This window comes from Sycon ciliatum, chromosome 1, assembly GCF_964019385.1.
Source record: "Sycon ciliatum chromosome 1, ocSycCili1.1, whole genome shotgun sequence".
In the NCBI taxonomy this organism is placed as follows: domain Eukaryota; kingdom Metazoa; phylum Porifera; class Calcarea; order Leucosolenida; family Sycettidae; genus Sycon; species Sycon ciliatum.
The window spans coordinates 79,035,633-79,063,318 of NC_088643.1; the positions used below are offsets into that span (position 1 = coordinate 79,035,633).

At 46.2% G+C, this 27,686-nt stretch overlaps 1 protein-coding gene across 1 annotated transcript; it reads left to right on the forward strand.

The window, feature by feature from the left end:
* The first annotated feature begins 553 nt into the window (after nucleotides 1-553).
* Nucleotides 554-27,384, forward strand: LOC135805682 (diaminopimelate decarboxylase-like). The gene is made up of 18 exons (XM_065319766.1): nucleotides 554-921; nucleotides 9,157-9,224; nucleotides 9,827-9,938; nucleotides 10,208-10,295; nucleotides 10,634-10,702; nucleotides 11,331-11,364; nucleotides 11,935-12,024; nucleotides 12,647-12,766; nucleotides 18,739-18,798; nucleotides 19,890-19,970; nucleotides 21,353-21,433; nucleotides 21,839-21,886; nucleotides 22,194-22,241; nucleotides 22,612-22,686; nucleotides 23,925-24,021; nucleotides 24,644-24,687; nucleotides 25,410-25,449; nucleotides 26,424-27,384. Exons 1-18 carry the CDS (start codon nucleotides 747-749, stop codon nucleotides 26,450-26,452), a joined length of 1,359 nt encoding a protein of 452 aa, XP_065175838.1. The 5' UTR covers nucleotides 554-746; the 3' UTR covers nucleotides 26,453-27,384.
* The last annotated feature ends 302 nt before the right edge of the window (nucleotides 27,385-27,686 follow it).

The following is a 27,686-nucleotide window of genomic DNA, read 5'->3' on the forward strand; positions in this document are numbered from 1 at the left end:
AATGCTGCCTCGGTAGCGCCTCGAGCTCGGTCTCCACGGCCGGCACGAGTCCACGTCCCACCCAAAAGACATGGGAATTTATGTCCAAATCCAGTCCGGACCTGTAGTTGGCTGTCTGTGTTGCTCTGTTGCCTCGAAACTGGTGACAATCATGAGGTTTCCCTGTCGACATGTCATCGTGACGATGCAGGCAAACCGACTCCCGATATAAACGCGATAGGCGCTATCACCATGATCACATGATCAGGACCGGAGTCGGTTTGCCTGCAGCAGTCATTCGCATAATACATGATTATTGCTCATCTTGATCAGCTGATAACGACAAGGTACATGTAACTGGATCGCGCATGCAAGTGACAATGAATGGTGAGACCAGTCAGTGCAGAATCAACACTCACAACAGCTACAGTACAGATGCTCACAGTCGAGTCAAATTGACACATGTCAAGCTGCACGCTGCATATGCATGCACACATGCATGCATGCAACGCGCGAGTGTTTTGAAAACGTGCACGTGCAGAAAATCAAGTACAGTCAGTACTGCCACGGTAGTTTAGCTGCTGTTTTGAGTCTTTTGACTCTCGTCAATCCATTCCGAAAGAATACAGTCATAATCAGTGTTGATCCAGAACTATAATTATAGAGGCCAATTCCTGTGTTTCAAGGGCTCTTGTTTGTTACCGAACTCATTGTTTCCTGTGCAGGAAATTTTATTTTATTGTCCCTGAGATATTTGACGCTTCAATATGCCGATTTCTGACGTATCGCCAGTTCTGAAGCAGGCTTTAGAAGAGCAGATGATAGGAACTCCTACTGTCCTCCATGATGATGGAACGACCTCCCCTCCTCCCATGGCACTCTTCATCGATGTCAACGCGTTGAAAGAGAATTTCGAGAATTGCAAGAAAGCATTCGGCGATGGTAAGACACAGCTAGCTATACAGGGCCATAATTATATCACCGGCAATTCCTGGGGGGTCAACTATTCTGTGTGCACAGGCCACGTAGACCTACGTGGTGTTGTAGAGCAATACGTCTCTGATACTGTCACACTCTGTTCTCACACACCGCGTGTCACAGGAATACGCACAAGCACGATAGTCGGAAAACAGCCCAGTGCATTAAATTGAATTAAATAATTAACATGTACACTCCATATCCATATCCAAGCCAAGGGCCCTGAACTCTGAAGTGTGCCATGGAAGTGGGTGTTGAAGGGACAGTAGTACTAGTAGAGTACGACTCCTACACTCTACTCAACAGTCATCCTTGCTGCCTGTCCCTTCTCACCAGCCCACTGCCACGGACTCACTCACTTATACACTCCCACCTGCACTGACCCTGCCCCCCCCCCCCCCCCCCCCCCCCCCCGGCTCCTAGATCCTGCATGCAGCCTTTTTGAGTCTAGGGATGTCCACAAAATGTTTTTTTTCACCTAACATGGAAATGTAAAATGTGCAGAAAAAACCCAAAATGTTTTCGGGATATTTTCGAAAGTTCTCTTAGGGGCCAGTCACATTGAGGGAACAATCCTCAGATTCTAAACCGGGAATAATCTTTTCTGCTTTTCATCACGGTCACACTGGATACGCACAATGAAAATAATCTCACCTACACGAGCTACATTTTTTGTCACCATCCGCTTCTGGCAGTCTATCAACTCCGCTCCTGGGCCAGAGCTGCATCAGCAAAGCCTCTAGAGTATCGCTCCACTTCAGGACGCAATAAAAAAACAAGGAAACTCAAAGAAATCCAGTGGAAGCCGCGGATGATTATAATCTTCGGCGGAAAAGCGGGGCCTCGAGCTGATTTTCATCGAGTGGATTAAATCTCTCGAATCTCCCGCTCAGCGGCAACTATCCATGGTAACCACGGATTCTTTTCAAATTTTCCCTCAGTGTGACCGGCCCCTAACCACGGATTCTTTTCAAATTTTCCCTCAGTGTGACCGGCCCCTTAGGGGTTTTCAAATTTTCCCTCAGTGTGACCGGCCCCTTAGGGGTTTTCAAATTTCCCCTCAGTGTGACCGGCCCCTTAGCCGGTCACACTGAGGGAAAATTTGAAAAAAAAACCGTGGTTACCATGGATAGTTGCCGCTGAGCGGGAGATTTGAGAGATTTAATCCACTCGGTGAAAATCAGCTCGAGGCCCCGCTTTTCCGCCGAGGTTATAATCATCCGCGGCTTCCACTGGATTTCTTTGAGTTTCCTTGTTTTTTATTGCGTTCTGAAGTGGAGCGATACTCTAGAGGCTGTGCTGATGCAGCTCTGGCCCAGGAGCGGAGTTGATAGACTGCCAGAAGCGAATGGTGACAAAAAATGTAGCTCGTGTGGGTGAGATTATTTTCATTGTGCGTATCCAGTGTGACCGTGATGAAAAGCAGAAAAGATTATTCCTGGTTTATAATCTGAGGATTGTTCCCTCAATGTGACCGGCCCCTAAGAAAATTAAAAAATTGTAAAAAAATTACCCAAAACTGCGCGAAAAATGTGACTGTTGCCATGGCAACCAAAATGGCACTTCATGTACCAGATCTACGAGTTGTCGAGCCGTATTGCCAGAATAGCTACAGCTGTTACAGAAACATCGGTGGAAATGGCGTGCAGCGAGCCAAGTGTGTTGACGGAGGTCCACTCCGACTCCAATGAGAAGAGTGAGGAAGAATCCGACACCATCGTAGAGTCTTCCGGGCAAGCCGTGAGTGAGACTCCTGCGGCAAGTTTGCTGGATAAATTGGCCCCAAATGGAAAAAAGTGTGAAAATTGCCCAAATTGCAAAAAGTGTGAAAATTACCCAAAATGCGAAAAAATCGAAAACATTTTGTGGACATCCTGACTTTTGACACTCAATCCATCAATCAATAATTACGTGTATATGGATGATATGAGGTGACTGAGTCATGAGTCAAATAATTTGAAAAAAAACTACAAAAATGCATGTCCAATGACTGGAATATTGCAGACTTTCCCCAGTTTGTATTACCCCGGTATTCCCGGGTTCGCACTGCACAGCTCTTGTCACTGTCAGCCAAGGCTCCGCTGGTTCCTGGTTCCGTTCTACTGGTGAAATCTCATACTTCGGTAGTAATTGGAATATGGGATAAAGGCGCATAATTCAAATACCGCTACATGTAGATGTAGCTATGTTATGCCCCCAGGGCCGATTTCAGTCAACATGGTTCCCGCGAGGAATGTCTGATAATTCGAACCCCAGACTGCATGCCTACTTAAAATTTCGTAATCATAATAATTATTATTTTGATGTGAACAGATTTTTTTGGGGTCTTAGGGCCTGGTCAGACTGCGGCAAAATCGAAATAATCCTGTGATTATAATCCGAATCTCCATAGTAACTTGCCGCCAGAGTGGCAAAAGCGAGAGTTGACGCTCCAAGAAAAAGCAAGAACGGACCACGCTTTTCCGCTCCAAACAGGAGTTTGACGCTGATATGCCATTGACGCTGATATTCACTGATTTTTTCATCTCGATATCGAGGAGCTAATTGGCCACGGACAACAACAAAACTCATAAGGATGGTTGCAAGGATTGCACTGAAGGTGTTGGCGATCCCCAAGGTGAAGGAATTTGACGTCGTACGTGGAGATTACCACTTGACGCTCGAAATGAAGTTTGAATTTTCATTCTACCAAAATTTGCCGCAGTCTGACCAGGCCCTAAGAGCCTAATTTTGGTTGCCTGACGAAAAAAGAACAGCGTCCAGAATTTGAATCGCGATCACACTACACATGTGGGGAGAGTGAAAATTCAAACTTCATTTCGAGCGTCAAGTGGTAATCTCCACGAACGACGTCAAATTCCTTCACCTTGGGGATCGCCAACACCTTCAGTGCAATCCTTGCAACCATCCTTATGAGTTTTGTTGTTGTTGTCCGTGGCCAATTAGCTCCTCGATATCGAGATGAAAAAATCAGTGATTATCAGCGTCAATGGCGTATCAGCGTCAAATCCTGTTTGGAGCGGAAAAGCGTGGTCCGTTCTCGCTTTTTTTTGGAGCGTCAACTCTCGCTTTTGCCGCTCTGGCGGCAAGTTACTATGGAGATTCGGATTATAATCCTAGTAGGGGTGAAAGTTGGCACTGAGATCCCGAGTTCGAGTACTCTGATTTTCTCCGATCGAATATTCGAGTATTCGAGTATTTTTCATCTCATAAAAATTGCACACCAAGGGCTTTAAATTAACATGATACAACCCTGATTGAACCGAGTAGCAGTCATTTTTCTCGGGTATATTGGTTGGTGGGTCATTTGGGCTCTCTCTACTCGTGAACAAATGTTCACCACACAGCCTGCACATCACCATCTGCCGACTGCTGCCCTGAAACTGCAGATTTCTGTAGTAAATGCATGTACCATGTATGAACGAGTACTCTGATTTATTCCGAGTACGATTATTTTTGAAAAAACCGAGCGAGTACTCGAGTACTCGGTATAATTGTTTCACCCCTAAATCCTAGGATTATTTCGATTTTGCCGCAGTCTGACCAGGCCCTTAGGTACCTTAGGTTTCAAATTCTGAAATAAAAAAGGGGGATCCTCATATCCGTTTTGTCAACTTCACCACTTTTCCACCCCTAGTTTTACGGACAGTGTTGGATGGTTGCACATTTTCTACTACAGTCAACTTTGCGTATAACAGCACTCGGCGGGGCATCAGAAAAGTGTCCTTATTCGCGAAGTGTCCTTATACCCGAAGTCTCATTATGTATTACAGTTAGATGGGACTTTGGTCTGGGCACGGAAATTCTGTTGTTATCCGCGAATTGTCGTTATATCCGCAGTCGTTATTAGCCAAGTTGACTATATCTTTATAATCTCTGGCAGCATTGCATTGAAACTTTCAGGAACACCGAAAGCAGCTCGGTTTGGATTGTACAGAAAGTAGGAAAATTTCACTGGGACCAAGCACGCCACCGGAAATCGCAAAATGCAAAGCTGTTTTTTTTTCCGGAAAAAGGAGAAAATAAAATAATTTCTCACATGATTGCCAACGTAATATATTTTTATGAACATGGGTTTATGGGACGCTTTCATGGAAAGGTGCAGGTCTGCCAAATAAAAACAGGGGTTCCCATATTCGTTGAGACAATAAACACTAATTTAGGGGCCATCCGTAAATATAGAATGATATTTATTCCCGTAGCTATGCAGAAGACGTTACTCTGGCGCTAGCCAGGGTCCACACAGCTTTAATTTGGTGTTTGTTTGTTTGTGGCGGACGGACCTCCGTCTGGTGCTATCCCGTATCTGTCCCGTACCGTACCATCAAAGACAGCTGGCCACAAACAGCTGGCCACAATATTCAAATAGGGCTTTCAAATGCAAGATCATAACGTGACGCAACTTGGAAGAATGAGTATGAATGCGAAGTGTATTGGGTAATGCATGTAGGGCGATTGTGCGGGTTCGAATCCCAGGTTATGCCTTGAAAAAAAGGAGAATTGAAAAATTATCCCTATGCTTTTTTGCCTAGGTCATCAAGGTGGTTAGACAGTGTCGTACTAGTATTACCCTCGACCGTACCTGTCCTGTACCGTACCATCAAAGACGGCTGGCCACAAACAGCTGGCCACAATATTCAAATAGGGCTTTCAAATGCAAGATCATAACGTGAAGCAACTCGGAAGAATTAGTATGTATGCGAAGTCGAAGTGTATCGGGGGATGCATGCAAGGCGATAGTGCGGGTTCGAATCCCAGGTTATGTCTTGAAAAACAATAGGAGAAATGAAAAATTTACTATGCTTTTTTTTGCCGAGGTCATCAAGGCTAAAAAGCATAGCGCAGGGCCCTGAGCTTCCAAGCTCTCTCGTTTAGAAACGAAAACTAGTCGTTTAGGGGGGATGGGAGGGGGTTGAGCGCCTGTTCGTTTCTCGAAAAATATCGATGTACATTTTGCATGCGTGAGCAGGTCCAGGAAAAAAAAGACCAAAAATATCGATACTATGTACCATTTGTATGTGTTCGTTTCTCAGGGAGGGGGGTTGAAGAGAAACGACTAGTTTTCGTTTCTGAACGAGAGATCTTGGAAGCTCAGGGCCCTACGCTATGCCTTGATGACCTAGACAAAAAAAGCATAGAGATGTTATTTTTTTTAATAAATTTCTCCTTTTTTTTAAGACATAACCTGGGATTCGAACCCGCACTATCGCCCTGCATGCATCCCCCGATACACTTCGCATACTATACTGTACAAGCAGAAATATTCGTCTGGAATTTAATTTCGTCTTTTTCGTCCAACGAGCTGTTGGTCTAAATTAAATGCCGGACAAATATTGATTTGTCCATCTTTTCAATACACTCTTGTGATCCATGGACGAAATTTACAACCGGACGAACTCCCTTTCTTTGGAGTTGGACGAAATTGTTGACCGACGAAATTTTCTGCTTATACAGTACATACTAAAGGCCGATTCACAATACAACTTTCTGCGACGCGACATGCGATTTGCTACACATGCGACGAGCTGCGACAGCGACACACGGTTCACAATATTCTTCATGTTTGCGACATCATCATGCACAAGTAGTACTATGCACGTGCACTGCACGTGCACCCAGGGTCGAAACTGTACTCCGTTTGTGTATGTCGCATGTCGCAAAAGTTGAACTTTCTTCAACTTCTGCGACAGGTGCATTGCGACAGCTTGCGACAGTTTGCGACAGCTCGCGACAGGCAGTTTCTTGTCGCAACTGTCGCAAATCGCGTGTCGTGTCGCAGAAAGTTGTATTGTGAATCGGGCTTTATTCTTCCAAGTTGCTTCACGTTATGATCTTGCATTTGAAAGCCCTATTTGAATATGCATTGTGGCCAGCCGTCTTTGATGGTACGGTATGGGACAGGTACGGGACTGGTACGGTCGAGGATAATACGACACCGTCTACCGCCTTGATGACCTAGGCAAAAAAGCATAAGGATGTTATAAATTTTTCAATTCTCCTATTTTTTAGGCATATTAAACCTGGGATTCGAACCCGCACTATCGCCCTACATGCATTCCCCCATACACTTCGTATTCATACTCATTCTTCCAAGTTGCTTCACGTTATGATCTTGCGTTTGAAAGCCCTATTTGAATATTGCGGCCAGCTGTATGTGACCAGCAGTGTTTGATGGTACGGTACGGTACGGGACAGATACGGGATAGCGCCAGGCATGACACAAACACACAAACAAACAAACACACAAATACCAAACGAGAGAGCTTGGAAGCTCAGGGCCCTACGCTATGCTTTATTGCCTTGATGACCTAGACAAAAAAAGAATAGGGTTGTTATAAATTCTTATAAGTTTCTACTTTTTGTTTTTAGACATAACCTGGGATTCGAACCCGCACTATCGCCCTGCATGCATCCCCCGATACACTTTGCATACAAATTCTTCCAAGTTGCTTCACGTTATGATCTTGTATTTGAAAGCCCTATTTGAATATGCATTGTGGCCAGCCGTCTTTGATTGTACGGTACGGTACGGGATAGGTACGGGACAGGTACGGGACAGGTACGGTCGAGGGTAATACGCACCGTCTACCGCCTTGATGAGGGCAAAAAAGGAAAAGGGATGTTATAAATTTTTCAATTATCCTATTTTTCAGGCATTACCTGGGATTCGAACTCGCACTATCGCCTTACATGCATTCCCCCATACACTTCGCATTCATAGTCATTCTTCCAAGTTGCTTCACGTTGTGATGTTGCGTTGGAAAACCCTATTTGAATATTGCGGCCAGCTGTATGTGGCCAGCTGTGTTTGATGGTACGGTACTGTACGGGACAGATACGGCATAGCGCCAGGCGTGACACAAACACACAAACAAACAAACAAACACCAAATTAAAGCAGTGTGGACCCTGGCTAGCGCCAGACGTTACTGAAGTAACGTCTTCTGCATAGCTACGGGAATTAAAGCTGTGTGGACCCTGGCTAGCGCCAGACGTTACTGAAGTAACGTCTTCTGCATAGCTACGGGAATAAATATCGGTATTTATGGAAGGCCCCTTTAATAGGGAAATGGTGGTGACAGTCAATTTTTCTTCAGACTTTTCCCGCTTGCGTCTTTCCCTCAAACCAGTGAAATTTAGGAAAAATGTCATATTTTGATACTGCACGTTCAGGCCTGCAAAGTGGCTCAGTTTGATTAGTGAAAAAGGTAAAAACAAACCAGAGAGTCCTTTCTTTGCTTGGTGATGCCTCCTGAACAATTTAAAAGCAAGTATCAATGTAATAAATTGTAATTGAAAGAAAAGAAAATGGAACGTACCGGTATGCATCAATTTCCTGCCATTTGGTTTTGCGGGGCAAGTCGAGTCCACTGCATGCAACCGCGTACCGTACACACCTTGATATCAACTCTGCACAAAGGTCATGAACTTCGTAAGGTCATGCTCATAAGTGTACTAGAATGGGTTGCACCTGCCAAGTATGGGGCAACTTGCCCTGCAAAAAAGTTGATGGCCATCTTTATACAGTACCTCCCATTGTCCATATTGGGATTCAAACCCACAAATCTTGATTTGGGGAGCCAAGGATTAAAATTAAAAAAGAGAGGACCATAAAGCTGTGTTCCCAACTGGCGCGTGGACGCGGTACGCTGGCGGTTCATACGTGGCTAAACGCGCGCTCAGGCTTTCACAAAAAGCAGCAATTCGACTTGTATTTAGGGCGTGTGACTTCGAATACTGTGCATGCACATGCATCCACACAGAGCACAGTGCAGTGCGTTCAGCCTCCCCTGTGACTTCGTACTGCACGCACATGTATGTGCATATACTGGACTACCAGTGTTGCCGGTATGTATCTATTATGGCATGTATGTACTTCGAAGTACATGTAGCCTTATCTAACAGTACATTTTATGTGGCACTACTCGTACCGTTTGTCATGCCTAGTAATACTGACAATTTCCAATATTATTATTATTATTATTATGAAATGACCCAATATAATGACTGAGAGGAGGGTGTGTCACGGATGTCATCTGTGTTAACGAAAGAATATTCGTTCGTTTGTTCGTTAAAAGCCAAGGAATATTCGGCTACTGGGTTAAGCCTACTCTCAAGATGCATGCTCAAGTTGGCACAGAGCCAAATCCTTTTTGCTGTAAGTTTGGTCGGTTTTTGCCGCTCCCTGTGTGCTCTGCAGGCTTCCTTCATGCGATGGCCATCAAGGCCAATCCGGTGTCTCGCTGTATCAAGATGGCTGTTGAAGCTGTAGGTTGCCTGTGCTGGCTGTTGACCTTTCAAACAGAAATGCTCAGTGTCCTGAAGAGCCCCCTCAATGTAGAGATTCCACGCGGTATTGCTTTCCGTGTTGTGAGTCTGAAGGCATGCTTCAGACCAGTGGGTATCAGGCTTTATTGGGATTGCGGTTATGAAGAGTAATACTAGAGTAACCCAAGAGTATGCAGCTCTACAGATAGGGTTGGCTGCAGTGTATTGCTCGCACTATGTAGCTATTTAAAATGTACAAACTGGGGTAGCTGGGCCGTTGCGCCGTCACTGTTGATTTGCTGCTATTTCAACCTTCCCATGTGTGCACGTGTGTGTGTGTGTGTGTGTGTGCTTGTGTGTATGCATACATGCACATGCATGCATGCTTGTGTGTGTGTGTGTGTGGGTGTGTGTGTGTGTGTGGGTGTGCGGGTGGGTGTGTGTATCCATGCGCATGGCTCAGCGATGGGGGCTTGTGGGCTAATTGACTTGATGTTGCGCTTGGTGTACATTTCTAAAAGCGCCAATCTTGGCTGTACGACTCCTGAATTCCATCCTAGTATTTGAGCGTTTGCCTCTGGTTTGTGTGTCTTGTGGTGCAGGGCATTGGCATTGAGTGTGCATCCATTGCCGAGGTAATGCATGGTCTAAGATGTGGATGTCCAGAGGAACACATTGTCTTTGACTCACCCGTCAAGACACGGCCAGAGATCGGTGAGCAACGCTGCTTGATTGCCTTGTTGATATTCTAGCCCCGGAGTAGAACGGTTGCTTTGACATTTACAATACTGTTGCTGTTGCTGTGTCCGTTGCTGTGGAACTCAGTGCTGCAGTCCCTTTACAAAGGTGCACTGCCTTATCTTGGTCGTCTGTTGTACCGCAGTGCATAGCATACTATGCCGCGCACTGCAGTACACATGCACTGTACAATGAACTTCACCTTACCAGCACGTCAGTCGTCTGTTCTCTGTATGTTTCTACAGACTACGCCCTGGCACACAATGTTCATTTGAACATTGACAACTGGCAAGAGATGGACGTTGTTGCAGAGGCATACAACAAAGTCAAGGAGTAAGCTTGTGTGCATGCATACATCATGTATAAGTCAATCAGAGCAGGGTGCAAGGTAGCATTTCTGTCTGTAACATTCATTGTGATACACATTGTGGCTGGCTCTATACAAGTTGTTTTGGTTGTTTGTTGTTATGTCCTCTTTTACATTGTATCATGTATGGACTTTTTTTTATATGCAAAAGCTGTGTGTACTCAGTATGTACGTGTGTGCGTGTGTGCGTGCATGTGTGTATGTATGTGTGTGTGTATGTGTGCGTGCTTTGTGTGCTGTATGTGTGCATGTATGTGTGCGTGTATGTGTGCTTTGTGACATGCATTTTTGTACTTGTATCCAGTACAACCAAGGCTGTCATTGGGGTTCGTGTGAACCCAGTAGTCGGGAGTGGCTCCATGGCTATTTTCAGGTAAGGGAAATCTAGTTTAACTTTTTGGTAGAGTGTGTACTGTGCATACAGGTCTACCCTTGTTAACACGACATCGGTTACAAGACAAACCTTATTAGTAGACAACGATACACAATCCCCTGACGATTGAAACGCGTATATGCAAGTCCGGACAGTAAATAATACTCTTTTGAAGACAAACATCCCCCCCCCCCCCCCCGGATTGGTCTACTAACGAGGGTAGACCTGTGCAAGGTGCCGTTTCACCGCCCCATGCATCTGTGTGCATACTCAGTGATTCACTGATTCACTGGTTCACTGTTTCTCGCTGTTGTTGGTGTGCTACTTCATGGGGTATCCTGGGTAACACTCAGCTTCATCACCTCTTTGCCTGAGTGGGTTGTTAGTAACGACCTTGTTGCAGCCATTTTTGTTGTGTTTCTGGTCTCACGCAATAATAGCATCTAGCAGACCGGAGCAATCTTGCATGTACTTGTACGAGGGCTACGGTTGGCTCAAAGGTAGCTTTCTTCATCAGTGCCCCTGTTGTTCTTTTTGCTGTGGTATTGTGCGTGAGCACGTTTGTGTGTGTGTGTGTATGTGGTGTGTGTGTGTGTGTGTGCATGTTGTTTATCCTGATCTGGTGCAGTACGTGCACCGCCACGAGCAAATTTGGTGTGACGGTATGTACACGGAGCCACCTGAGATAGCTTATCTTCACCCTCATCTCTTTATCTCTCTCGGTTGCCACCTCCTGGTTACCATTGTATAATCGATACTTTGCGTTACAGCCATCCTTGGCTGATGTGTGGTGTGTCTGTGTGGTCCCGGGGGTTGCATTGCACCTGATATTGGCCATCGTCAGTTAATTCTGAAGTCGATACCCTTGACAGAGTGTTGCTTTGCGGAATCTACATGTGCTGTTGTTGTTTTTGGACCAATAGACTTACAGCACCAGTCAGGGTAATTAGAATAGCACACTCTTGCATGCATACTATCAATCACGCACGCACACATGCACACTCGCACACACACACACACACACACACACTCACTCACTCGCTCGCTCGCACGCACGCGCACATACACACACACACAGTGACATACACACACACACACACACACACACACACACACACACACACACACACACACACGCACACACGTGCGCCCAGATATAAACATGTATGCAATATGCATATGCACACTACACTCACAACCGTACTATATTCCGTGTTTTGCTTTTCTTGCAGATCCTGGACGATGCAGTGCGGGAGAGATTTATCGCCAAGGTGTCATCCACTCCCTGCATTACATGCCTGCATGTCCATGTTGGCTCCATGGTAAGGTCACCATCCACAGGTACCAGCAAGAGTACATAACCCCCCCCCCCCCCAGAGTGTGCAACGCCGATCCAGCTCTGCATAGGGTCTTGGTCGAGCGGAATCGGATCTTCTGATGTCATGCGTACACTCCACACCAGCGCAAGGCCGGTCTCGAGGCAGGGCACCATTGTTTTTGATCCGAGAGTACCCGCAACTCCCCGGGTTCCCCTCAGATGTGTACGGTATTATGACGCAAAGATCCGATTCCGCTCGACCAAGACCCTATGCAGAGCTGGATCAGGTGTTGCACACTCTGGGGGGGGGGGGGGGGGGTATGTACTCTTGGTACCGGGGTACTGGACTGGTACCTGTTCTGATTACTCACACATGTAGCTATTGACCTACCATGCGTACATTACCACAAGCTAGAGTACCTTACGTGAAAGCGTGTGCACCGTGTAGTGGGATGCTTCACTGTGGAGAGAACTGTTTTGGCCTGTGGATCATCCAACAGGACTTCCTAACTCTCCATTACATAATGCTTATCTGTCGACCTTGGTGGCGAGGGTTTTTTTAGTCTGAAAGGACATCAGTACTTTTCACTATAATTGTTGCTCTGCTTTTTGTCATTCTTGGACAGGGCTGTAAGCTGGAGCTAATGGCCGAGGGCGTTCAGAAAACAGTGCAGCTAGCCCTGGACATCAACAAGCGTGCCGGATTTGATCAAATCACTGTCTTAGACGTTGGTGGTGGTTTGCCGGTAAGTAATGCAACTACACTGTATGCTATGCCAGGGTTCTAGCCAGGTCTAAATAGTCACCGTAAGTGGGGGAGGGGGGGGGGGGGGGGGGCATGGGAAACAGTTACCCCGTAACCCATTTTTCCATTTTCCAAAATTGTCTCTCCATGCAAAATGCAGCGTATGGTGCGAACCCCCAACACATGTACCTTTATGAACCCCGGGGTACTGACTACCGACTGCATTTTCGTTGAATGGCATGAAAAAAAACACAAACCGACAAAAGAGTAGGGGGCGCCAGTTGGGGGGGAGGGGGGAGCACTCAATCAGAGTAGGAGGGTGCTGCCTGTAGACATCTATTCAGTCACTCACAAGACAGCCATTGTGCTAAACAGATCTTCTTTAGTTCTCTATCAGAAGTGCGCCATGTCATCTCTCTCGTGCTATACATAAAGCGGTACAAGCACGGCATGCCTGCACGTGCGTACATAGTACTACATACAACTGCATGTACGATATCTACATTACCCCCCTTCCCTCAAAAAGAAAAAAAAAAAAAAGAAAGAGAAAAAAGGAAAACTAAAACAAACAAAAAAACACTTGCATCCGTATCCTGCAGCTTGCAGAGGAATGTACGTACATGTGTTGGAGTAAAAGAGAGACGGGAAGTGTTGCAACTATTAGAAATAATCTGACTCAAAACTTGAGGCAAAAACACCATGAGTTTGAGTTACAATGCAAACTCGACCAATAAGGGGAAAAAATAAAGAAAAATCTAAATATTCACAAGGTAGTTAGAAGATTCTAAACAACGCCAATCTGGTTAGAAGATTCTAAACAACGCCAATCTGGTAGCGATTGAAGCCACTCATTTGGTAATGCATGACTCGACGACTCAGATGTCAGCTTCACGTGCTTTCTCTGTAAGCTTGATCTGACGGCCAGCTCTGGTCTGTACGCCCTCACGGAATACACTTGGACGAGAAGTTGGCGGTGACAGTGACATACAGGCCGGTGTTGCAGGTGATGCTGTCGTCTCCGGTGAAGCTGCAGGAGACAACGGCAATGTGAGCGCAGTTACCGGAGCTTCGGGCCTGGATGTTGCGCTGCTCGCTGACGGAAGGCTTGTTGGGTCGGACACTGGCAGTGCTGGAGCACACACTGGCTCTGGCACATGCTCCCTCTCTGACTGTGCCGGAGGTTCACTCATGGGTGCTTTCTCCGCTGCTGCTGCTGCTGCTGGTGCTACAAACTCGGTAACATGCTGACGGTTCCGGAGCAGTATGCGTGACCCATCAGTGACCCCAACCTGACGACCATACTGCTCTACTACCTTCCATTCTTTTCGAGGGTCGCTGTACCCATCATGGAGCACTACCCGCGTACCTGATGGCAAATGGGGTAACTTGCGGACACCTCGGCGCGAGTCATGACCTTCAACCATTGCTGCTTTCGCCTTGATCTGCTCAGATGGGTTGACGATCTGTGGGGTGATGGATGCTGGAACCCGTGTCCGAATGACTCTGCTGAACAACGCTTCGCTCGGCGATGTACCTAGCATCCGGTGCCGCGAATTGCGAATGTCGAACAAGACTTGAGTGATGCGGCGGTGTAGCGGTAGATGAGGTCTCAGGCTGGCAACTCGTTCTTTCACCAGACGATGTAGTCGCTCCACCATACCGTTAGAGCGGGCATACCGGGGGCTAGACTTGCAATGCTCAACACCCAACTGAGCGAGAAACTTGGACATCTCAGTGGATGCAAACTGTGGGCCCCAATCCGAGACGAGTGTTGAAGGCAGACCAAACCGTGCGAACAACTCCATCAGCTTGTCGATCACACCCGTTGTCGTAGTATTGGACAGTGGTAGAAGCTCTGGCCAGCGGGAACCATAATCAATAGCAGACAGGAACGTGGCTCCCTCAATGGTAACAAGGTCAATGGCCAGTTTCTGCCAGACACCTTCTATCTCTGTAGGGAGGAGCTGTTGCGCTGGATTGGAGCGTTTACGCCAGCATTCAGAGCATTTCTCTGCAAACAGATTGGCATCCTTCATGAGACCTGGCCACCAAACCCGTTCGCGAAGGGTATCCCGGAATGCATCGATGCCTGGATGACCTTCATGTGCTAGTCGCAGCACCGCTGGGCGGAGCTCTTCTGGAATGACGTAGCGATTGTCTAGCATGACAATCCCTTCAATGACTGTCAGCTGATGGCGTAGCAGGAAGTAAGGCTCTTCCGTTTGGATGCACCCTGACCAAACTGATGTGCCCACTCTTTGTCGGACGCTGCTCAGTGTCGGATCAGAGTCCGTGGCCTGGCGAATATCCTTGGAACGAACCGGACAAGCCTCGAGAATGAGACTAACGAATTCCGCCATTGAACGTGCCTCTGCAGGTGAAGCTGTGCGATCAGGTAGAGGAGCTCGAGAGAGGGTGTCAGCACAAACCATCTGCTGGCCAGGGACGAACACCAAGCTGTAGCGATAGGGCATCAATGCGACCAGCCATCTCTGAAGCCTCGGTGGCACTTCGTCGAACGGCTTCTGGACGATAGAAATAAGCGGCTTGTGATCCGTAAACACTTGCACTTCTCGGCCTAGTACATACTGCCGAAAGCGAGTCAGGCCGAATACCACTCCCAGCATCTCTCGTTCCAGCTGAGAATAGCGTGACTCAACATCTGATAGAGAGCGACTGGCACATGTCACTGGTACCCAACAGCCACTGGTATTCTTCTGCCACAGGACTGCTCCCAAACCGTCTGGCGATGCATCACAGCTGATAGCAGTAGGGACGTCTAATGCTGGTTGAAAGAATGCCAACGCTTGCAAAGCTGACGCTATACCAGCCTTTGCTGAGGTGAATGCCTGCAGGACTTCATCATCCACACTGAAGGGATCACGCTTTGCTAGCCTGCGCAGAGAAGCCGTGATCTGGGCCAAGTTCGGAATGAACTTTCCAAGGTACGTAGCCATCCCCAGGAACCGTCGCACATCAGAGATAGATTTCGGAGGGGCCAGCTCCTGGATGGCTTGTAACTTGTCATCATCTGGGGACAAGCCGGTCGCACTTAGCCAATGTCCCAGATACTTCACACGGTCCTGGTTCAGTCGGCACTTGGTCCAGTTGAGTTGGAGGTTAGCTGCTCGCAGTCGCTGCTTGACTGCTTCTAGCCGTGCATCGTGTTCTGCTTGATTGGAGCCAAACACTAGGATGTCGTCGATGTAGACGATGACTCCTGGCAGGCCTTCCAGAATGTCGGACACCACTCGCTGGAAAATCTCAGGCGCACATGCGATACCGAAAGGTAAACGCTTGAAACGGAACAGGCCACAGTGCGATGAGAAAGTCGTTAGAGGCCTTGCTTCTTCTGACAAGAGTAGCTGATGGAATCCAGATTCCGCATCCAGAACTGAGAAGACCCCTGCGCCATCAAGCTGAGCTGTGATCTCGTCAACGGTTGGAAGAACGTTGCGCTCACGTGTAACTCTCTTGTTCAGTTCTCTGTAGTCCACGCATAGTCGCAATGCTCCATTCGGTTTGCGGACTGGAACAAGTGGTGACACCCACGGCGTGGCTTCCTTGACGGGTTCAATGATATCCAACTTGGTCAGCCGTTTCAGCTCGGTCTCGATGTCAGCCCGGATACTGAAAGCTGGGCGTCGTGGTGGCTGGGCTAGAGGCTTTGAACCGTCTTCCAGAGAGATTTCGATGGGTGACACGTTCACCACGTTTGCTTGTGACAGGAGGTTCAGCTCCTTGATGACATCCTGTCCGAAGAGAACGGAGTGCTGACTGGCTGCTACCACGAAACAACTGCACTTCACGTTCTTGCCACCATGTGAAATGTGGACGTCAGCCATGCCCAAAGTCTCTACGACACCGCCATTGTACGCTTTCAGCAAGCGGTCACTCTTGCGCGTGGGCTTGATCACATCATCAGTGAGGATCGTCCGAGTTGCACCTGTGTCTAACAGTCCAGTGCACAGCTCACCATTGACTTTGAGTGTAGTCTGGAATGTCTTGTCGCCAGCGAGTGCATAGCTACTGACGGCGAAAGCGGAGTCGTACATGCGACTTGCATGCTCATACTCATCAGGCTCATCCTCTACTGGCCGGGCTCTTTCTTCGTGTCTTTCCACTTTGTTTGACATGCAGACCGCTGCAAAATGCCCTCGCTTGCCACACTTGTTGCAGGTGACGTTGGCCGCAGGACAGTTACGCATGCCTGGTTTGTGACTACGTCCGCAGTATTTGCACTTCTTTCCCTCTGATCCAGAACCAGCTGCAGAGACAGCTTGCACACGCTGGATGGGCACGGGGAACACAGGCGGTGCGTCACTAGCTCTGGTACTATCGTACAGTTTACTGTCAGTAATCGACGCTTCCAACGCCACTGACTTGGTGACGGCGTCGTTCAGGGTCAGCTTCGACTGTTTCAGCAGCTCCTTTCGAAGCTCAACAGAACGCAGGCCCACGATCAGCTGGTCGCGAATTTGGCAGTTGACAATGGTATCCACAGAAGTGGAGCTGAATTCGCAAACATCTGCCTTTTCTCTCAGCCGCCCAACGAACGAAGTCACCGACTCGCCCTCCATTTGGCGGAGTTGGCGGAATTTGTGACGTTCAGACGTGACATTTGTTGACGGTCGAAAGTGTGCCAACAATGCGTCCGTCAAGGCTTGGTACTCATCTCCAGGTGAGCCATCTTGTGTCTGCTCCACCGTGACAACCAGACCTTTCACAATGCGCCTCACTGCTAATCCAGCCAGATTCAAGAACAAGCGTTTCTTGTCAGCTGCTGCCGTCACTTCACTGATTGAAAGGAAATCATTTTTATGTCCTCGAGCCAGAGTTCAAAATCAGCACCGACGTTGCTCGCAGCATAGTCAGGAATAAATTCCTTGGGCGTCCTGCCCTTTGTCATTTTCGTTCACTGCGCCAATGTAGACATCTATTCAGTCACTCACAAGACAGCCATTGTGCTAAACAGATCTTCTTTAGTTCTCTATCAGAAGTGCGCCATGTCATCTCTCTCGTGCTATACATAAAGCGGTACAAGCACGGCATGCCTGCACGTGCGTACATAGTACTACATACAACTGCATGTACGATATCTACACTGCCCCTCCTCCCCCCCCCCCCCCCCCACACACACACACACCCTCCTTTTGTCTAGAACCCTGCTATCCTGTGTAGTTGATGGTGTTGAATGTGCAGATTATGCTATCCAGTGTAGGGTGATGGACCACTGATGGTGTTGATAGTCACTACGTGCAGACATGATTAGTGGCAGTGGTCACTTGGTGCTTGGCATGACCCACATGTGGAAACAAGTCCTTCATTCAGTACTGTTGGGTTGCGAAGAACAGAGGGATCAGCCTCGTAGCCTAGGCCCTTCTTATTTTTCTTTTACTATGGTCCATGCACAGTTGAGTCACCGTGTATACATTGCTATGCTGTGCTTGATGAAATTCTAGCCTGGTCGTTCTTCAGCACCCGACAGTGCTGTAGTGATACTCTGAAATCATTCCTCCGTAGGTTGGTATTGAGCTAGCAGCATTATCATGTGTGACTGTCTACAACATAGTTCCAAATAATAATTCCGATCTTATTTACATGATTGTACATGTATGTAATGTAGACTTCGCACCATGAAATTCAGCGAATATTTCGATTTTGTTCATATTGTATGAATCACTCTCTTCCCACTATGTGATGCTATGTGTATTTTTAGATGTCTCACGTTGTACATACACATACTTCGAAGTACACTGTTTTATATTTGTGTGTGCATGCGTGTGTGTGTTGACATGACTGTTGTCCTCTTGCTTGGGTATACCTCCTGGTGTGGCTGTGCATGTATGTATGATGGTGGTGTACATGATTGTATGTGTGATGATGGTGTACATGATTGTATGTGTGATGATGGTGTGGTGGTGTGCATGTACATATGATGGTGGTGTGGTGGTGTGCACACACTACACACAGGCCAATGTTGATACTGAGGAAACCACTCCAACATTTGAAGAGTACGTCAAAGCTCTCAAGGTTCGTGCCTGTACTGTGCTTGGAATACGATATCATGCCGCTGCATTTTCCCCGGACGTTGTGTTTCTGTTGAAATTGCTTGCTTACTTGAGCTATGGGTCACCAGCAGCCCGGCTTTGCATTCCAATCTCACAACGTAATTGTGCACATTTTAGGCAAGCTTCACTTGCTCCTGCATAGCATGGGTTGCAATGCCGGTACAACTCATACCTGACTCAGCATGGTGACAAGAGGACATACACTAGAATATATACCGAACTGGTATTTCGGAAAGCAGAATTTGTTGTTCATGCCCTCTTTCAATGAGTCATGGAAGCCATGAAAAGCGACTGCACACTAAAAGTCTTGCATCCCGCATCAGTATCTTATACTGATGTCACAAGATGTACGGATGTGATGGAAGTATGATGTACACTTCACTGTGCCGGGACCTGAATGAAGAATTGCACTTTCTGAAATCATAATTCGGAGTTACACGCTTTCTAGCTTTGTACTCTTGATGGTGTGTAGTGTGTACAAGACAGTATCTGACAACCGGTTAAGGGTTGTAGTAAGGAGCACTGCTGTGCTGTGCGCCCTCCGCCTTGTAACATGCTGTCATCGTCAAAACAAGTACATGTACACTCGGACGTCTCTTATCCGGGCACCTTGGGACCGGGCACTGCCCGTATCTCTGATTTGCCCGTATCTCAGGATAACTCATGTACCATGTATCATATCATTTTTGAAGAAGTTTATTTGGAACGTATTGCACATGTTCAGGATACAAAAGGAACCCATTGATAAAAATGCGTGGATTACATAGGTTGGCAGTGAAAAATGAGCACTTCCTCGTACGGAAAAAAAGTTCAAAACTCCCAAATTCGAAGCATTTGTGCTATAGGAACTCAAGCTGAAGGTGCCCGGTAGAGAGACGTGCCCGTATCTGAGGCGTCCGGATAAGAGGCGTTTGAGTGTCTGTAGTTGTAAGTTGCAATGTTGCATACAAGCATGCTCTGCTCCATGTTTCTCTCTCTCTCTCTCTCTCTCTTTCTCTCTCTCTCCCTCACTCTCTCCCTCCGTCTCATTTCTTTCCTTTGGTACCTGCTCAGGATGTCGTTCCAGAGATGTTCCCAGGAAAGGGTCCATTCAAGCGTGTCATTACTGAGTTTGGACAGGCTTTCAACTGCAAGGTATCTTATGCGTGTCATAGGTACTACCGTACTTGTACTTTACACGATGGCAACTGCTCCAATACATGTACAGTGCGTATCGGTTATAGCAAGAGTACATGAAAACCAGAGTGTGCAGCTCGGATGGGTTGCTGTCACGGCGAAATTCCGTGATTACATCATTTTAGTGATGTAGTGCGTACAAGCAGGATTCAAGCAGGTCTCTTTCTGCACAACTGCAGCTCAGTTGTACGCACTACGCCACTTCCCGCCTCAGATCTGGGCCAAATATGATGTAATCACGGAATTTCGCCGTGACAGACACCCATAGCAGAAAAGGCCCCAAGCTGCACACTCTGGTTTTCATGTACTCTTGGTTATAGTGTGGTCGTGTAAAAGAATATACTGCCGACAAGAATGAACTCTCATGTTTTCATAATCATAACATTGGTTTCAAGTGCACATTTATTCTTACAAGCAATTTTATCGTACAGTAGAATATATCGGTCCTAACCATGGAGTTTGTGTAGCAAAACATGCCAGATTAGTACAAAGTATATCGCCTGTAGTAATAACATTCATCCAATGCAGTTCTGATCTGACTCGCGTTGGGTCGTGGTGCTGCAGGTTCAACTGTTGTGGTCATGTAACTCATGTTGCATAGCCACATGGTAAGCCTATGTCACAGTATGTGACTATGACCAGCCGCATGCACAGTAGCACTACATGTACATTGCATGTACATTGCATGTACGATGATCTTCCTGCCTCTACGCACATGCACGTGATAATCATGTCACACTTGATTTATCGTGTGTAAGAAATATCAGAAATAAGAATAGAAAGTCATTTTTCAAACACCCACGCTATAACCGATACCTTGTATGTGATTTTGGACACACAGTATTGCCTGAACAACTTGGAGAGTAAATGTAAACCGAAAGCGCTGAAGAAGTACACGTATGCCATTGGCAATTTTGTACTGTTTTCTTTGTTGGTCTTTTTTATAATTTGTATTCCTGTTCACAGTCTCATGCTTGGTTACTTCTACCCCCCCCCCTCCTTGGTGTGTGTTTCTTTCTTTTGTGTAGCCAAGGACTTTGTGTGGCTGTGTGTGGTACTAGTAATAATCATGACAAGGCTACAGAGGAGTTACACCATTCCGATTAAGTTTCATACTTGCCATTGTTATTGTCAATCAATATTCATGGTGTGAGAAGCTTGCACTTGCCGTACATTTATATGTACAGGTACGGGTAGTAGCTGGTGGTGTTATCAATTTTTTCAAAAATAATTTGCTACGCTTTCCTGGGTAGTTTCTATTTTGATCCATGTGTATTGGACTAAGACAGAGCTTCTACCTCTCTCTCTCCTCGTGATGTGTCCCTGTGTCATCTTTGCAGAGTGGTTGGATTGCAAGTCGCGTCGAGTATGACAAGGAGGTCGGCGACGAAACTCACCTGCCGCTCATCCACGCTGGTGCTGTGAGTAGTGAGACCATCCTATGCAACGCCGCGCAGTGCTGCTGGTGGATGTTTCAGATTCCTCCCTGTGAACACTGTTGAACTGGAGCTATGCTATGCTGTTGCTGCAGCACGGTGCTGTATTCATACAATGTCATGCTAGAGATGTTGTTGTTGTTTTATTTTAATTCGCAGAATCAAACGGGCAGCAAGCCCAATTACATGAGAGCGAATACGTATAGTGCGTGCTCATAGAAGCAGGGTTATAAGAGAATGCGAGGAGGTGAACTGCTGTGTTTGCTCACGAAGTTATGCGAAATCGCCATCAGTCCTCCAGACCCCTGTGACTTAAAGTCTTTGTTGATTGTGTGCCTGCTTCTAACTCACCCCGGTGTATATTGTTTATGCACTGTTTTGTGTGTGTAGGATATTCTGATGCGTACATGCTACTTAGCTGACATGCCCAAGCATCAGGTAAGCATAATGTGTTCGCGGCGGCACCACGTATTCAACTCATGACACCGCGTCTGTGCCGACACGCAGTGCTGAAGTTTGCTACATGTTAGCAGTGTTTGCCAGCCAGGTCGGTTGTAATGTGTGTAGTACTTCGATGTACAGCATACTCAATGCATTGTGTGTTTGGTCTGTTGGGTGCACTTGGGGTCTGTTGGGTGCACTTGGATAGCAGAAGCATGTGTGCCCACGCCATTGGGTAGATCTTGCTGCTCTGAATGTTGCGAACAATGAATTCCGCTCTGTGCATTGTCTTATCTTCACGCAGAAACGCTTGTTTGTCTACGGCTCTAACGGTGATATCAAAGAGGATGATGTAAGGTTGTATAGTGTTGTTAAACTGTACTGTGTGCACATAGTGTGCCCTCTGTCTTCACTAGCCCCCATGGGCATAGTCATACTTCAGTAGATAAGGCACTTCACTGCTGTGTAGCCGCCTAAACATGACAACAGTTCACTACTGAAGTATAATAGGCAAGAGTTTGATTTTCCACGCAATGACGTGCATGCATGTACTCTTAAAGTTCCAGCTGCAAGATGTGTAAAGAATAGGTGTATTTCTTGGCTGCGCTGTGACTGCATGTCGTTCCATGCCAGTGTAACAGCGAACATGCTAGTACATGTCTACGGTGCATACATGAATTATCTGAACTTTCCGTCCGCTGTTGACACCCTATCACCTGCAGGTGTGCCTCCAAGACATCGGCGGTCCGCTTTGTTTCTCTGGAGATGTGGTAGCCAAGCAGCGGCAGCTGCCCAGAGTAAGTTTGGGTTTAATTTCACGGGACAAGTTTTGCATACATGTATACCGTAGTGACATCTACCTGTGACGTCACTGGCACTAAAGTACTGTAAAAGCCATTATTCTAACGAGGCGCATATATAACGATTTCCCAAAATTGACTAGTTTACGTGTACCAAAGGTAACGATTCTCACTCATTCTCAACGCTCAATAGGACAGTATATGTATCGATTTCTGTATAACGATTTCTATTTTAACGACAGATTTCTCCTCCTTAACTCGTTAGAGTTAGCACTTCGTTATATATATATGGCTTTTACAGTAGTACTACAATGCAGTAAGATAGGGCGCCGAAGAACACTCTATACTGTTTTCTACATTTTCACGTGGTGTGATCGCATCGTATGATGCTCTCCATGATCGCGGAATAAGAACAAAACGAGCATTTGCGAACAGTGCCAGGCTGCACCTTGAGTCCCTACGTTCTTCGGCGCCCAATCTTACTGTACTCCATACTATAAAGTGGTTTGTGTTTGCGATGATGTACACAATACAATGTATATTATATTCATTGGTTTGAAGGAAAGATGCAAACGGGAAAAGTCTGAAGAAAAATTGACTGTCACCTAGGGATGAAGCGTACATGGATTTCGTTTTAACGAACCTTCTTCATCATAGCGAACGAACATGGTCTTTGGGAGACTTCAATTGGTTCATGTACTTTATTTCAGTATTTTGACCAGAGTCACAGAGGTGAGTACTACAAGTATTTAACATGTCTTGTTGCGAGTGGCTCTATTTATTTAGAGTTTATTTTAGACAACATCTCCTGGCACGTCAGAAGATGGCCAAATATTCAGTTGAGAAGAAGTGTGAGAGCCAACCATGGCAGAACGGAAACAAAGAGGGAGGAGGACAGAGAGAACTGAAAAAGGCTTATGCTTAATGCATGTGCTTCTGCATTACTTTAACCATAGTTAAGAAGCGCGCATATGTTGAGGCTCGGATGGTGAGCCAATTAAATTATGGTGAAAAAAGGAGGACAAAATGTTACTCCTCTCAGTACTCCTTGTCAGTTTTGTGCCATTTTGTCGCACTCGCTGACTGTATAAGATCTGGTTACGTTGGTGGACAGTTAGTCATAACTCGTAACATTTTGTCCTCCTTTTTTCACCATATGTTGAGGCATTCGTGCATTTCTCTGTTGAGCTCTGACTTATTCCTCTGTATTCTTTCATCACGTGTTTCGTATGCAGGCCAACCGCGGAGACTTTGTTGTGCTGCGGGACTGTGGAGCAAACTCAATCTCCATCTTCTCCCGCCACTGCAGCCGCTTGGCGCCACCTGTTTATGGTGAGTTCTCTTTAACATGGGTGTGCAGTGCAGTGCAACATGCACATGCGCCTTGCAATATCACCGCAGCCAGGCGTTGATAGCATGAGCCCGTAATACACACCTCACTGTGCATGCACATGTGTCATGGTATTTACTGCCCGCTCCTAAAAATTGAAACGATGGATATCGAGATATATGCACCAATGCGTGTAAGCTTATGTCACTGACTCAGTCACTGTTCTGGCTTGTGCCTCGCGGTTGAAAGCGTCATGCACGTCAGCAGCAGCATGTACTCAAGCATGTGTAGTGGCAATAGTGCAGATGAACCAGCTTCAAAATCTCTTCCCCTGCATGGCATGCATGGTACTTGTTCACAGCACATTACACGTATTACAGTAGGGCGCGTCTTTGCCGGTACATCTTGCTTTGTCTGTACAGCCTCTTTTGCAGGCAAAATAAACACAATGACTATTTGTTTCCCAAGTGCCCCGGTACATCTTGCTTTGTCTGTACAGCCTCTTTTGCAGGCAAAATAAACACAATGAATATTTTTTTCCCAAGTGCCCCGGTACATCTTGCTTTGTTGACAACACATTACAGTAGTGTAAGTATTTGCCGGTACACCTTGCGTTGTTCATAGGCTATGTGGTTGTGGACGGCAAGGCACAGCTGACAATATTCAAGGTAAGCCTCTCAGTGTGTGACACTAGTAGTACTGTAGTATCATGCTTATTGAGCTTTGACGTACTGCTTTATGGTTAAGGTGTTTCCTAATGTACAGTGTACTTTTAGTGTGCAGGGAGACTTGAATGAACTGCTGGCTTTCTCGCAGATCTAAAAAATCTGACCGCAGACTATCTGCCCACTGCTGTCGTCACAATTGCTTGGATTTTCTGGTGTGTTTGATTACTACCCGGTATATGACCTAGTTGTAGGAAGAACCTACAGCTGTGATCTACAGATAGTCAACAGAAACTTCCCAATGCTGTCTTTTACTTTTGAAGTATCAGTATCTGGAACAGTACTTCCACAAGTAAAATGCAACTACAATTAGTGCCAAACTGCAGTATCGTAAGCTATAAAGTGCCATAGATATGTCATAATTTCCTTTTGCAACGGATACGAAGTACAGATTGATATGACCCTTGGAGGTACAGTATGCTGAAGTGTTACTGAATTCCTTGCGCACACGATACCAGTGTTTAGTTTGTCTTGTTACTGAATTCCTTGCGTACGATACCAGTGTTTGGTTTGTCTTCTCCCATCGGCTGCCACTCACAATCCCGGCCATCCAGGACAATTTCCGCTTGTAGTCGCAGTGGTTTATTTTACCTTGGTGTCATGTGATGTGTGTGTGCTCTTACTGGGAACTTATTATTTGTGTACCCATGTGTATGTTCTTGCAGGAGTCTGAGCGAGTTGACGACATCCTTCACTTCTTTGGAGGTACGGCTGCTGTGTAGTGTTCACTGCTGCATGTACTCCTGTATAAAATACCCACCGAGTGTTGTTTTTTGTGTGTGCTATCTTCCTGGGCGGTTAGTAGTGGCGGTGCATCGTGCGCATCAGGCTTGAAACGTTCGAGTGAACCGACAAGTTTGCCGTGCAGTCTGTCAGTATTATATTATCACACCGCTGTCGGGTAATACGGTGCTGAGACTTGAGAGGGTTATTTCGTTTGTCATGAAATCGACGTGCGGATGCAATCCTGTATCATGGCCATCACAATGTTCCCCTTGCTGCTTCGCACGGTCAGTATCAGTATCAGTGTCGGCCTTCTTTTCTTCCATCCTCATCTTCTTGTTTCCAATCCTGGTTTTTTTTCAGCTCAAAATTATACTCTTGGTAGCTCTCGGCCTCCTTTGCTTCCTCACAGGTTTTATTTCCCCCGGCTAATACGCACGTGACAGATACACGCACTACCACTAGTATCCCGGGAAATCCAGCAGCTGTGTTTGGTTCTTGAAGGAGCTTGCAGAACACGTATGTGTAGCTGAAGTGACTGGCATAGAACACTGATAGATACATTAACCCGTGATGGCTGATATGTCGGTAGTTCAAGTCCTGTGCCAAAGCCAGGGACTTTTTTAAACATGCTCAGCTGCCTTGCAACCCTCCCTATACTTCAAACATGTGCAACATGTTTTCCACACCAATGTTATCTATGTAAACCATATTTTACACGTCAAAATCCACAGCCTGGATTTGGTACAAATGTGTCATTACAGCAGGTGCGTTCATATGCTAAAGCCTGATTCATACTTCATTTCATCCACAGGAAATGTGCCGCATCGCAAAATTGGCCCATCGCATGATCGTCGCGCGGTGTTTTTCGTGTTTCCTGTACACAAAATGATGTATGAATCAGGCTTCATAACACTTCCGGAAACGTTTCGCCTTGTCCTCCTCTTGTTGTGCAGGTGAAAGTACATGGCCAAGGCAATCGTAAGAAGATACCTGTACCTGAAAAGTAGCTGCAGTTCGGTACATTCTTGTCAAATTTGTGAAACACAGTCTCTTCTTTTGTGATCATTTCTTTTTCTTCCTTTTTCTGGTATCTTTCTTCGCTTCGTGCACGCGAGCACTCGAGCAGAAGCTTCACGTCACGTCTGAATCACGATCATTATTTCTGCTCATATGGGTTATTGGGTCTTTAGAAAAGTGTGGCCCTGTCATTACAGAAACTGTCCGTCGTCAGAAGATTGCATACCAGCACGATGAAACTTATTTTCTTATGGTAGCAAATTATGCGAAAGCATTGAATTGAGGAAAGACTTTACAATTTTTACGACTGTTCTTTACCTTGTAGTTTGGCATAGGAGGTTTGTGGTTGTTCCTGGTTTTACTTTCATTTTACTCGTGAATTATTTAAAAGGCACCCGGAATAACGTTAGAAATAACAACTTTATTTACTTGCTTTTTTGCTAGTTTTGATTGAAGTGGCACCCGGAATAGAAATAACTTGATTTACTTGCTTTTTTGCTAGTTTTGATTGAAGTGGCAACGGCTGTTTCTTTTAAAATACATAAAACTCTCCTCCTCCAACTTTATCTACTTACCTTTTTGCTAGTTTTTGATTGAAGTGGCTATGTCACTACTGACTATTCAGAGCATTCTCTCTAGATATTCCTTGAAAACGGAGTCGAGTGCAAAGTTATTTACTTCATTTAAGGATTTTTTCTCTTTGGATTTTCTTCTTCTCTTCCTGATCCTGCCATTCGGTCTTTTTTTCACTTTCCTTTGTCCGTTGCTGGCATGATTACTTGCGTCTCACGCCGGTTTCCATGGTTATTTTACCGCACCACAACAGTAGTTTGACTAAGTTCTGTTGTGCATTGCTGCTGGTCGTATACGGAAGGTGAAGTAATTTTCCATATCACAGCCTACATGTTGTCGTATAGAGAATATGCAAACATTTTCTAATGGGCGTGAGTCAGCGGATTTTCAAATGGGCGCTAACAAGAGTACATGAAAATGGTTTTCATGTACTCTTGGCGCTAAGTATGCAACATGAGTCGCTAGTGCAAGTGCAGTGCTGTGCTGCGAGTCCGCGACTTCGCCAAAGCATCGCAACTGATGATGTAACCACATGCATGTAAAGTAACCTTGCGATGGTGATGTGTGATGCCCTGCACATATTAGAGGTATGACCTGAGGAAAACCGACTTCGAAGTATGATTCAT

Bases quoted from the DNA above. Each gene is read 5' to 3' on its own strand.
- LOC135805682 (XM_065319766.1), top strand. From the start codon at position 747: ATGCCGATTTCTGACGTATCGCCAGTTCTGAAGCAGGCTTTAGAAGAG. The intron at 18,799-19,889 runs GTTCGTGCCTGT...GTACCTGCTCAG, and splicing joins AGTACGTCAAAGCTCTCAAG to GATGTCGTTCCAGAGATGTT. The intron at 22,242-22,611 runs GTAAGGTTGTAT...TATCACCTGCAG, and splicing joins GTGATATCAAAGAGGATGAT to GTGTGCCTCCAAGACATCGG.